This window comes from Brassica napus, chromosome C6 (assembly GCF_020379485.1).
Source record: "Brassica napus cultivar Da-Ae chromosome C6, Da-Ae, whole genome shotgun sequence".
In the NCBI taxonomy this organism is placed as follows: domain Eukaryota; kingdom Viridiplantae; phylum Streptophyta; class Magnoliopsida; order Brassicales; family Brassicaceae; genus Brassica; species Brassica napus.
In genome coordinates, this window is record NC_063449.1 from 26,055,678 (window position 1) to 26,068,642 (window position 12,965).

General features: G+C 40.2%; 4 protein-coding genes across 4 annotated transcripts; all 4 read right to left on the bottom strand.

Moving 5' to 3' along the window:
- Positions 1-335: 335 nt before the first annotated feature.
- On the bottom strand, positions 336-5,505 carry LOC106406474. The gene is made up of 3 exons (XM_013847150.3): positions 5,078-5,505; positions 4,814-4,985; positions 336-4,719 (listed from the first exon to the last, which is right to left on the bottom strand). Exons 1-3 carry the CDS (start codon positions 5,192-5,194, stop codon positions 518-520), a joined length of 4,491 nt encoding a protein of 1,496 aa, XP_013702604.2. The 5' UTR covers positions 5,195-5,505; the 3' UTR covers positions 336-517.
- Positions 5,506-5,844: 339 nt separating this feature from the next.
- Positions 5,845-7,363, bottom strand: LOC106406446 (putative thioredoxin H10). The gene is made up of 6 exons (XM_013847120.3): positions 7,129-7,363; positions 6,901-6,995; positions 6,659-6,802; positions 6,440-6,562; positions 6,104-6,353; positions 5,845-6,024 (listed from the first exon to the last, which is right to left on the bottom strand). The coding sequence occupies exons 2-5, from the start codon at positions 6,937-6,939 to the stop codon at positions 6,204-6,206; spliced, it is 456 nt and encodes a 151-aa protein (XP_013702574.2). The 5' UTR covers positions 6,940-6,995; positions 7,129-7,363; the 3' UTR covers positions 5,845-6,024; positions 6,104-6,203.
- Positions 7,364-7,534: 171 nt separating this feature from the next.
- LOC106406445 (quinone oxidoreductase-like protein 2 homolog) lies at positions 7,535-9,364 on the bottom strand. The gene is made up of 6 exons (XM_013847118.3): positions 8,941-9,364; positions 8,740-8,848; positions 8,553-8,644; positions 8,079-8,337; positions 7,867-8,010; positions 7,535-7,784 (listed from the first exon to the last, which is right to left on the bottom strand). The coding sequence occupies exons 1-6, from the start codon at positions 9,285-9,287 to the stop codon at positions 7,689-7,691; spliced, it is 1,047 nt and encodes a 348-aa protein (XP_013702572.2). The 5' UTR covers positions 9,288-9,364; the 3' UTR covers positions 7,535-7,688.
- Positions 9,365-9,771: 407 nt separating this feature from the next.
- Positions 9,772-12,965, bottom strand: LOC106402806 (stomatal closure-related actin-binding protein 3). The gene is made up of 12 exons (XM_013843603.3): positions 12,702-12,965; positions 12,170-12,478; positions 11,858-12,079; positions 11,634-11,780; positions 11,489-11,557; positions 11,338-11,421; positions 11,058-11,241; positions 10,858-10,974; positions 10,719-10,777; positions 10,495-10,626; positions 10,236-10,385; positions 9,772-10,153 (listed from the first exon to the last, which is right to left on the bottom strand). Exons 2-12 carry the CDS (start codon positions 12,452-12,454, stop codon positions 10,127-10,129), a joined length of 1,476 nt encoding a protein of 491 aa, XP_013699057.2. The 5' UTR covers positions 12,455-12,478; positions 12,702-12,965; the 3' UTR covers positions 9,772-10,126.

Sequence of the window (12,965 nt, forward strand, 5' to 3'; positions counted from 1 at the left end):
ATTTTTTAAGTAAATGAAGAGCACAGCTCTATATAAAAAAAAAAAGCTTGAGAAGGGCCTGTATCCCTTCTCACAGACGACTGCCAGAGGTCGCAGGTTCGATTCTCTCGGCGCGGTGGTACTATGACTCTTCAAAAAAATCCTAAGGATTTTCTTGGATTTGGGATACCGCTTACGGCGGGGTCTAATCACTATAAAAAATTTACCCAAAACAGTTTTTAACCACGCGTCTCGGGTGGTCAAAGCGTTCCGTGGATCCCCAAAAGATCCGAGTTCGAATCCGCACCACACCAGATTTCCACATCGCGTGGCCACCTAGGCTTTCACATTCTCTCTCAGGGGAATGGTTTACCATTTAAAAAAAAAAAATGCTTATTGAAAACTGTACATATAATCCAGACACTTGCAAACAAAAATGAAACAATGTACACACTATCTTGCATCGCAGGTAAAGTCTTGGAAGTATGTGGGGAAAGATTTAGCAACCTTGCTGGAATGATTCTCTGTTTCACTTCCCTCAAGCTTTCTTGCCGAAGAACAATACATCAGAGAGTGATCCTGATGAGTTGATGGGAGAACGCATTGGTGAAACTATGTGGGTATGCATTGGTGAAGCAATTGGAGAACGCATCAGGATGTGCAGTGGGGAGCCAGTGGGAGTATGCATTGGTGAACTGAGAGGTGAAGTTTGGGTTTCATATAACGCAAGACGCAGACCCACAATCTCAGAGGGATCCGTTGTGTTATAGAAATGAGAATATGGTTCAGAGGTTAGTCCTGACCTCTCATTCTCTATCTGCAAATGCTCTAAATGGTCTCCCAACATATCTTCTTCAGCTTCACTATCTACTTCGGCCATTTTGCATGGGGACTCGTGGCCTTCAGATGCTGGTATGTTGTCTTCAGTGTCACCTTGCTGTTTAAAGGCCTGCCTTAGATTCACTTGCTTTTCTTGAGACTTCTCCAAATGAAACGTTATCCTCTCTTGCTCAAGTGTGTCATCATGACTGAGCCTGAATAAATTATCCCTTGGTCCAACTGTCTGGTTCAATACCACATTTTCACACTTCTCCAAGTGCAGAGATGGTCCGCTGTCTGCTATTACGCTTGCTTTAAGCGCTTTGGTTTCATAATCTTCCACCAGCCAAGGCTCATCCTTGTGACTGACAGATCTTTCTTCTGAAACTCCATGGTCATTAAAGGCGCCCCTTAAGCTAGATTCTGATGCATCTTCGTCCGGTTCGGGCATTGTCCCGAGCTCATGCTCACGGTGACTAAATGTTAAAACTCTCTCTGAAGTCCACTTAAATGTCTCATTCAGTTTCATTGATTCATTCTCGCACTCCAAGTGCAGAGGTACTGTATCTTTTGCCATTTCGCCTTCTTGTTGCGCCTTGCTTCTGCTATCAATCACCAGCCTGGGATCCTCCTCATGATCCATCTCTCTTTCTTTTGAAATTACATGGTCGTTGAAGGTACCCCTTGAACTAGATTCTGATCGTCCATCAGCATCCTCGTCTGGTTCAAGCCTTGTCCCTAGCTCAGAGTCATGCAGACGAAACGTTGGAGCTCTTTCAAATGTCTCTTCCAATTTTATTGTTCCGTTTTCACCCTTCTTCAAGTCCAATGCCACCCTATCTTCTCTCATTTCGTGTAGTTGTAGCTCCTCCTCCTCCTCCTCGTGGAAGACATCTCTCAACTTTGAACTTTCATGGTTATTAAAGGAACCAGTTGAACTGGATTCCGATCTTCCATCAGGATGCTCTTCTGGTTCAAGCATTGTCCCCAGCTCATACTCATGCAGACGAAATGTCGGAGCTCTTTCTGAAGTCCGTTCAAATGTATCTTCCAGTTTCGTTGAATCATTTCCGTACTTGTCCAAGTGCAATGATGGCCCATCTTCCACCATTAGAGTAACTTTTAGCTCTTCGAATTTGTTCTCATCCATCAGCGAAGGCTCCTCATGAGCCACAGCTTCATGGTCATTGGTGGAATCTGTTGAACTGGATGATCTTCCATTCGCATCTTCTTCCGATGCAGACATTGTCCCTAGCTCATACTCATGCAGACGAAATGTTGGAGCTCTTTCTGAAGTCCATTCATGTGGATTGTTATGACATTCCTCCAACTGCAACCCGCCTCCTTCCAGATAAACTTGTTCTACTGTTCCGTAAGAGATCTCCAGATTCTCGTTTTCAGTAGCCATGTGATGATGAGATACCGACCTCTCTTCACCTCTCTCGCCTATGTTTGTCTCACCCGTCTTCTCAAGAGAAGCAACAGATCCAAACGTTTCATTTATCTCGTATCTATCCTCCTCCTGTATCTCATGCCTTTCTGTGTTGCTCAGCTCTTGTCTTTCGCTTGGTATCTCATACTCATATTTGGACTGAGCATCTTGAGATTCCTGAAATACAGCACTCTCTTCTGAACTTTCATGGTCACTGAAGGAACCCCTTGAACTGGATTTCAATCTTCCATCAGCATCCTCATCAGGTTCATTTATCGTCCCTAGCTTTGGCTCATGCATGTGATTATGAAATGCCGAAGCTCCTTCTGAAATCCATTCAAATGGTTTGCTGTAATTCTCATAGTTGCTTTCATATTCCTCCAAATGCAAACCCGCTCTATCTTCCATAGTCTCTTCTTCCCATGTTCTTTCACCTACATACTCGAGTCTTTCGTAGGAATCTTCTACATTCTCGTTTGGAAGAAGATTCATTTGATGAGATGCCGATCTCTCTTCACCTCTCTCGCCTTCTATGCTTGTGCTGAACGTCTCACTCGCCTTCGTGAGAGAAACAGCAGATCCATCTTCGCTCACTTTGCCAGTATCATATCTTGATTCCTCTGACACAATATACCTGACACTGTCGCTAATGGTCGTATCTCTTTCACTTAAGTTCTCATACTTGGACTGCTCCTCACGAGTCCTGGATGTTGTTACTGTATCCTCACCTGATTGGCCTATAAACCTCTGGTTCTCGTTCTGTGGTGCAGCTGATATGATCTTTGTATCTTCATATGCTTCACCATTTCTTGAGCTGTTGTCACTGATTGAATCTCCAGTGTACCGATATTTCTCCAAAACCAACCCCAGTTTGTCTCCCATGCTATCCTCCCATTTACCTTCACCTCCATATTCTTCCTTCTCTCGAGTCTCCTCCCAATCAAACTCTTGAGTGTCTCCGGTACTCTCAGAGAGTACACGTGTTTCCCCACTATGAGATACCGGTTTATCTGCAACTCTCTCAGCTTCTATACTTGAATCACTCATTCTTTCCTTCTTGTATACTGGAACCTCTAAGGACTCGACTGATCCATCTCCAAACATCACTTCTGGCTCAAGAGTTTCATTCTTCTCATATAATCCAACCTCCTCTACATCACAACTGACTCTTTCAGAAATGTTGTTATCCATCTCGGTTGACTTCTCTGAACAAGCTTCCTCAGATCGCTCTAGATGCTTTCTTGAAGTTTCTCCGATACTCTCACTTGATGCAGATTGTTGTTCCCTCAACTTCTGGTTCAGGGAAGGCTGCAACGCCTCCAGTTTCGAATCTAGTATTGTGCTTGATATGCTCCTTGTGTCTTCTTTACTCTCATTATCCTCAAACGTTTCCACATTCTGTCTCAAGATCACATCATCGTTGCTTTTGCAGATTCCATCTCTGGAGCCGTTGTCTGAACAAGTAAAATGACTGTCATCCGGATAGATCTCTTCGTGACCTTCTGAAGCTGAATGATGATTAGTAACAGTCTCCTCAGCAAAACCAGGTGAATCAAGGACAGTATCTGCTTTCTCTCGAACAGAAAACTTAAGTACACCGGAACAACTGCCACATCTCACTTGATACCCCTTATGTTTTCCATGGAGAGACACCTGAGGAAGCTGGAGAAGTTCTAAGCAGTAGGAACAAGTTGCAAAAGGCGCTCCACCCGCTGAAGGAAGCACATAGCGTTTCACCACCGGCTTCTTCTTTCTAACATCCTTCTTTTTGTCCCTTTGAGATCTCTTCTCACGGCTTGTCCCACTCTTGGAATGCTCAGAGTATGTGGAACGTAGTGGCGCTTTAGCTGCTTGATAACTACGCTCAGAGTACACAGAACTCCTGGGTTCGTAGAGATTATGATACTGAGAAGACGAGGGATAGTAGTTTTTATTAGATGTCTCACCAGGGAAACGAATTGGTGAAGCAGCAGAAGATTCTTGAAACCAGCCGTCTCTCTCCTTTTGCTTGAATTGGTTTGGTTGATGATGATGATAATAAGACTGCTCGGATGCAGAAGCTTGGGACCCGTGAAAGGGACTGTTGTAGCCATACTCATACGCAGAAGAAGGGGAAGGACTAGCTGGATAGAAAGGAACCTGATATCTTCTCTCATGCTGTGTCCACTCCGAGGCATTGCTGCGTGAGTTATAAGGAGAGCTTCTTGCTGAAGCAAAAGCATCAGAGTCACCGGTCACACTGAACTCATCAGCCCTTCTCATCCATTCTCTGTGGACATCAGATGTCTCATGCTTGTAAACAGTTTCCGAATCATAACCCCTTTCAGCAGAAGGGGATGCCCTCGAGTTGTACTCCCGGTGAGTGCTCCTCATTGGTGTTTTACTACCCGCTTCTGCAGATTCTAACTGTGTACTTAAACTACGGTTTTGAGAATAAAGGAGGGCCTCTGGAATAGAGTCACCATTGCTTTCCAGGTCCCAACGTTTTGCTACATGTAAAGAAAGAGCACAAGAAACAGAGAACACTAAGCTATTGTGAACATGAGTAAGGGGTTATGGGGGACTTAAAGAAGGGTATTGTACCTTGGAGAATGGAGTTGCATCCACTGCATTTGTAAATAGTCGCATCTATAGGTTCTTGGAGAAGCTTGTAGCACTTGGGGCATCTCACGATTCTAGACTGAGAAGACAGTCCGGGTGCAGTTTTGGTCTTCATGCCTCTGAACATATGCTTCAAGTCTTTACCACTTACCAACTACAGAAAAAAGCATGCACAACAGCTCAAATCCAGAACCAGAGAATCGGTAATAGGAAGAATCAGATGCCAAAGAGAGAAGAGAAAGTCACCTTAGAACGGAAAATGGAGAGGAGCCTAGGTGAAGGTGAAGGTGAAGAATCTGGGGATGGTTCAATAGTTTTCTTGGAAGAAGATTGGGATCTGCTGTGTTTCTTCTTCTTCATCATGGTGACTTATCTTTGATGAATGATCTTCTTTTTTTCTTTCTCTTCAGGGTACAAAGCGGCCTTCTGTTGATGATGATCTTTCGAGCAAGCAAGGAGATATTATTACTATATGAATCAGATCAGGCACATGAACTAGAATTAAAAAAAAAAATCAAATTGTATAATGGTCAAGGTGATGATGGTTCAAAAGACTTGTACTTGTTTATTTATTTCTTTTACTTATGGAAAATTAAGATCTGAGAGTTGCATTGATGGAGAGACAAAAGTTTTGGTCCAGTTCCTAATTCTTAACGACTGGTTCTGAAAAGTCAACTTTGGAGATCGCCAATACACAGCAACTTTATTATTGTCTTTATATTCTTTTGTATTTACAATAGATTGGATCTTTCTTTACAAAAAGAAAATTGTTTATATATAAACTTAAAAATAATTCAACGTGCATCTTTGTAATTTGCAAACATAAAGAATAGTGTTGATGACCGATCCATTTTGAGCTTCAATAATACGCTAAACTCTTTCTAACGTTCTATTATGTGACTAGTAGCATTAGCAACACATTTCTATGGAAAAATCTTTCATTCTACTGCCGTGTTTGACAGTTTGTTCAGGTTTTCAAATAGAACATAATCCACGTCTAAAAATCAATGAAGAATTTTTGAACAAATATGTACTAGAAGATTTTCTTTTACTGTTGGGAACATTATAACCATTTGAGAATATATATATATATAAGAGAAACAAATGCATTTTCACAAATGAGAACTAAAGAAGACATGGCTGCTATATAAACCTTCCTCACCAAACGCTTCTCCATCATCTCCATGTTTTGTCTGAAACAACGTTAAAAAGAACATAATCTTACCAAATGAAGATCTTGAAGGATTAAAAAAAAAATCTCATGACACTTACTTCATCCGCAAGTAACTTCTTGAAATCACTTCCTCTGAACAAATTTGTGACAGACAACGGAAGAAAACCTAACTCTGTTTCTCTTCTGTTGGTTAAGAGTTTATGGTTTTTTGAGTAAGAGATCTGCAGCTGCAGCTGTTTTCTTCTGAAGCTCTGAGGTTTCAGCACCAACAAGTTTATCCATTTGCCTCCCATCTTTAAGGAACACTATAGTTGGTGTAGCTTCTACATTCCATTCATCACTAAACTCCTGTTTGTTTGGTTTTTCACCAATTTCAAACCTCAAATCCTAAAACTTCATCTCAAAAATCACAAGAGTTTTAGGTTTACACTTACAGCGAGTTCTTCGACATCAATGGTTACAAATATCATTGAAGGGTATCTAGAAGCAAGTTTTTTGAATACTGGTTCTATCTTTTTACAAGGTACACACCACGGTGCGCTGAAGTACACCACAAGCTGTTTAGTTCATCGAATGATTAAGTTAGTTACACAGATAGAATAAGAGGAAGAGTCATAAGAAAATGCAAACATGTTTTGAAGAAGGAAGCTTACAATCATGCCATTGTTGTTAGCTTCTGTGATCTTTTCTTCCCATTTCTCGATTTTGGTTACTGGATGGACCTTTCCTTTGGGCCCATGTTGGCTTCTGGCTTGAGCCTCGTCCTTGTTGCTGCTGCAGCATATACATGACCATAACTGTATACATAAAAGGAGTCTTCTGTTAAACATTCAATGGTTACAAGACTCAAACACAAATGTTGTAACTAACAAAGAACACAATATTTAATCATTACCTTTCTACAACAAGGAGTTCTTGCACAGCGGTTTCCCATCAACTTTTTACACAATCAAATCAAGATTTGCTTCTCATTGGCTCAACATTCACTCCCTATATCAAAATTTGATCAATCAAAACGAACTGGCAAATTCAAATGACACATCTCATAACAAAAATGGTAAACTTGTGCCCTTGACCTAATCTAGGTATATCACAAATGATGAGGCTTAGGGAGAGAATTGACCTTCTTCCAGCTTTTGATGATTTGTGTTCTTGTATTCAGAACAGTTTCATTCTAAAGGGAAGGGATGCAAGGACACAATATGATTTTTTCTGTGGAAGATTGAAAGAAAAACATGAAGAATTCAGAAAAGGAGGGAGTCAAATCACAAGACCATTGGATAAAATCAAAATGAAAACGTTTTTTCTCGATGGAAAACTATATCTTCTTGACGATGCAGGTGGTTTTGATGAACCATAATAACTGATTTGCTAATTTTGTAAAAAGACAACAGAGATATATCATTACAACCTTGAATCTTTGGATTATGTACTGGTTTCTTTTATGCTTAAACCGGTACTAACGGAAAAGACACAACCTTTTATCTTCCCTCGAACCAAAACCGGGTTTGCATAAAACACCTCAACCAAAACGGTAACATACTCTGAAATTTTTATAAAAAGTGATTTCTACAGAATCCAAACAAAGTTATGATTATTAAATTCAAACAGGATGTGGTAAACTACATTATGACATAGTAAACTTAGAGAAACAGAATCAGTTCTCTTCTGTGGCTATAGAGACTATAGTTTTGAAGAGAGGGTGGCCTTGTGGTCGAGAGCAATCATCACTTTTCCAATTGCCTTCCTGTCTTTGATGGCCCCAAAAGCGAGATTGGACTGTAACTCAAACGGTAAGCTTTTTAGTTACATGTGTTGAGTTTTGCTATCATGATTCATGAAGATATATTAAGCTTTTTACCTGGGAGAGACTATAGGTATGAGAGATGTGAATGGTGATCAATCCTCTAGCAAGCCATGACAGTAACTCTCTGATGGAATCATCAAGAACACTGGGCTGGTGGATTTTGTAGCTGCCCCAATATAGACCATGAACCGTCCAGTTCTGCCACCAAGTTGTGTTAGATTCGCTCTGATGACACTCTATCTACTAGACACAATCATTTTATTTACCTTCACAAGGGTTATGTTAGCGGGAATGAGAGGTACTTCACCACTTGCGAAACCAATGACAAGAATCTGAGCTCCCCAGTTAAGAACTTTCATGGAGTCCTTGGTGAGTTTCCCTCCTACAGGATCATACAGAACATCAACTCCTTTAAGCTTTCTTGTCTTGACGAACTCTTTGACGCTTGTAATAACATTCTCAGTCCCTAAATCAACAACATGATCTACTCCCATTGACTTCAAGAACTGAATCTTCTCACTCCCTCTGGCAAAACAAAAAAGATTCTGATAAAAAAAAATATAATAAACCCAAAAACAAGAACCAAAAATCAGAGCCGATACTGGGCAGAAACATTCGTTTTAGCCCCAAATTTTAAAGAATTATTAAACATAAATAGCAAGATGACCCCCAGGTGTTTTTTTATTAAGATTAAAAATGTTTATGGTCTGCTTAATCTTAGGGCATGTCCATCAACCTACCTAGCAACTGCAATGACAATGGCTCCACAAATCTTCCCGATTTGAACAGCTGCAAGACCAACGCCACCAGCAGCGCCAAGAACCATCAAGACCTGCATCAAAATCAACAGAGTTTCTCAACTATTTTTTGCACAAACTCAGTGGGATCGATCATCAAGCAAGAAAGAAACTGAAATCAAACATATACCTGACCAGAGGTTAAACGAGCTCTATGAACAAGAGCAACATGAGAAGTCCCAAAGGCAACGGGAAGTGCAGCTGCAGCGATCATGTCGCATCCTTCCGGTACAAGGAACCTGAAACAACACCACACCAACAACCATAAGCCACAGTAAACCAAGATAGAGAGAGAGAGAGAGAGAGTGTTTGTGTTGATCTAGTAACGAACAGGAGAGACTGGTCGGCGACGATGAACTGAGCGTAGGAACCGAGGGCGGCGAAGGAGCAAACTCGATCACCGACGCGGAATTTGGTGACGGATGGACCGATGGCGTCGACGATTCCGGAGTAGTCGGAGCCGGGGATGAAAGGCAACGGAGGTTTCTCCTGGTACTTTCCGAGAATCTGAAGGTAATTCGCGAAGTTCAAGCTCGTTGCTGTGACCTTGACTCTCACCGCTATATCGGAGGTCAGAGGCGGGATCGGGTAGGTTTTGCTCACTTCCACCGGAGATTCTGTACTCCCTGGTTCCGTCGCCGTCGGATCTCCTAGTTTCCGGCAAACCAAAGCCTCCATTGTTGATCTTCCTTACACGATCTTCCTCTGTCTCTTAGTTGTTTTGTCTTCGATGATTGGATATCTAAATATCTTATCTATTGTCTAAGTAGACATATGACATCATTCCGAAACGACGTCGTTCCACTTTTACTTGTATACATGAAACCAACCGTGCTTTAACCATTGTTGATCTCCCTTACACGATCTCTCTCTCTTAGTTGTTTTAACTATCTATGCACTTGGGTATGGAGTTAGTATACTATAAGGCGATGAAGAGAGTATGGTTTCGCTAAATTGATCATGCCACACCATTCCACTCTGCAATTGAATAACTTCTCTAGTAATAGTTATAGAATTCTTTTACGTTACTATCACAGACATGTACAATATATTTACTTACACATATTGGAGTCGGCTTACTTTAGTCTTTTACGATCGTTATGGCTGTGTTGATTACTTCATACAGTAACATATTTGATAATGGAGTTAGGAAATTCTCATATGCTTGTAATAGTTACAATCCGCTGTAGATTTCTGATCTCACACTCATAATCTGATTAACAATGTTGCATCCTAAACATCAGAAAAAATAATAGAAATCAATTAAACAAACCAAAACAAATCAGACATGGCAGCCATATCAAACAGATGATCTGACAAAAAGGAAACAAAAAAATGAAATCTGCTGCCTATAATAAAAATCTGTGCAGCAACATTGGATGAACAGTGAGAAGCCAAACTTGCACCTTCCTTCTTTGAACCACAGTGTGAAACAAAAAAAAATCAAACAAACAACACACACAATAACAAAGAAAATCAGGTGGTTGGTTAATGACAATGTCTTGTTCACCATTTGTTTAATCATCTGGCCCAAGCAATGTAACCTGCATAGTTAAGAAAGCCTGTTATGTAACCACAGTGATTTCAAAGTCTAGAAATAGTATTTCAAGGATAGTTTTTGCTTACATTGCAATCAAAAGCGTATTTCCGAGCAAGGGATATGGCTGTGTTACGTTCTTGTTCTGACTCAAAGGTTAGTGTGAAAGTTAGACTCTTTCTTGGTTGCCAGAACAACGCTTTGGCCGGAGCCTTAATATTGCCTCTAACTCCACAGAGCTGAATAATTAGTATACCAAAACAAAACCATATACATTTGTAAGAACTTTTAATTGAGTGTCAAAGAAATGTTTTAGTGAAATAGAATGACAAAAGAGTCTCTAGATACCTGCATGGATGTTGAATATATTTCTCTCGCCTTTGTGATCCATCCTCGAGACAGCTTTATCCTCGTTTTTCCAATAGTAAGTACATGAGATCGAGATGCATAGTCTTGTCCATTCATCTGTGATATAACCACCTAAAACAGAGTTGAAAATGTTCAGCTTACCAGAACATAAACTCCATGCAACTCTTTTTCCAAGTAAACAAGAAGAGAGTTGTATAACATACGCTGAAATCACTGTTGGATTTTTTCATCAAAGACTCTATTCGGGATTGCAAGCCAGCATCTGCAACTCAATAAGCCATACATTCACTTATTGTCCACTTAAAATGTTTGTAAACGTCTATTGGTTTTTGTAATACTAACCAGGATCAATTGGACCATCGGTTGTAACTGTGACTTTCTGTCCATTTGAAAGAATGTCTGCCTGTAAGATCCTCCCAACATCAAATGGTTCTGGAGCATATACTGCTTGGTTTGCACCTAAGAGCAAGATATGAACTGCTCAAAGCTAAACTCTATTTACTAAAAAAACAATGATGAAGCAAACAGATAGGTCCAAGTACCAGATATAGCTTCCCTTCTGCTAGTTTCACATGCTGCACGGTACCACTGGATGGAACAGTTGGAAAGATCTATGGCATTATCTGGAGCACTAACATGGATTTTTAAGCAAGAGCCGAGACTTTGTGTGCCTTCTAGAACAAATGGACATGACATGGATTCCTCTGCTCTTTTGATTGTTGCTATCTTGAGATGTTTGATGGTTGTTGTCAAAGGAAAGAACAAAGAAGTAAGCAAAGAACGAATTAACTTCAACTATGTTGAATACTAATATAAAAATACCTCTTGATGAAGTCTAACAGAGTTCATATACTTCTCTTGAATTCGACTTCTTAAACCATGAAGCTCATGTTGCATGCCCATCACCTGCGTTATAATACTTTTTAGTGTAACCCATCAATTATGAAGCTATGAAAATGATGTAGTATAGTACCTTTGTTGAGTGATGCATGCGTTTGATCTGTCTAGCTTCCTGAACCTCCTCAGCCAATTTCTCAACATCCTGTATAATGTAAACATAAGTTGATTAGAAATTTTTAACCGTTACTATATTAGAACAAACAAACTAGGAAACTAACCGGTCCCTGAGCTCTAGAAGCCTCAGAGCTTCGCTTCTGTTCTTCAAATGCCTCTCCAAGTCTAAGCACAACGGCTCTTGCACTTTCGATCTCAGCGCATGCAAATGACTTTTCATGGTTTACTAGTTTCTTTGCATCTTCTGAAGCCTGACATCATGAGAACAAGAACTAATCAAAATCATTAATGATCTTGTTAGCAAAGTAACCAATAGACAACTTCAAACCTGCTTGAGGAAGTTTCCAAGTTTCTTCACTTCAAACTTTTCTTGAATTAGTTCACCTTCATTCTGAGTTAACTTCACAGCTAGAGCTTCAACCATGGAGATAGCTTTCTCCACATCTTCCTTGTTCTGCCCATCCGTGCGTCCTCTCATGTATTCTAAAGCATCTCTTAGCTTCTTCAGCATTACATGTCCCTCTAAAGAAGCCACCTCTTTTAGCTTTGCCTAAAACATTACACAAAACTCAGCAAAAAAAAAAAATATAAGGGAGAGAAAAATGTTATGAGAAAACAGAACAGAGAGATGTGTACGAACCTCATCAGCCAAACTAACAGCTGCAGCCAACTTCTTGTCAAATTTACTAGCGAGGTCACGCACTGAAAGACGCTTGTGCTGATCAGACAAGAGCTGGCTCTCTTCCTCGACGGTTTCTTTCACTGATGGACCTTTCTCATCTTCTTTAGGTTCATCTACTATCTCATTATCAGGTCCTAACTTGTACGTTGGGAAATGGTTAGAAGCAAAGCTCACATCTGTTGATACTGTAAGAACTGTCTCTTGTAATGTTCTTTCTTCGGTTTCAGGACACACTTTCGTCATCTTTTTTACAGGATCTTTCTTTATCTGTTTTAGCAAGAAGAAGAAACAAAAGAGAAAATCACTCTCAAGAACATTCTCTTTTCACAGAGATTACTGCATTCCAACATGTTTACACTAAGTGAGAAAGAGACAGAGCATCGAACACATGTGAAAACTATAAAGGATAGAAAAGAAATGTTAGGTTGGAGACTATACGACAAAAATCAAATAGAAATGAAAGACAGAAACAAGAAGAAACAGAGCTTACGGATATCTTGGAGACTCAGAAACAGAGAGTATCTTTAGGAAGACAGAAACAAGAAGAAGAATAATAATAAGAAGAAGAAGAATAAAGAGAATTGGGTCTCTCTGTCTCTAGTCTTCGTCGTTGGGTATCTTTATCTCTTTTTAGCTTTTACAAAAGCGTCAAGACGACATGATAAGTGTAAAATGCAGAGAAGAAAAAAAAAGACACTTTTGTTCCTCTGAATCTTCTCTCTCTCTCCTAGCCAAAAATGCTCGTACTCTCTCT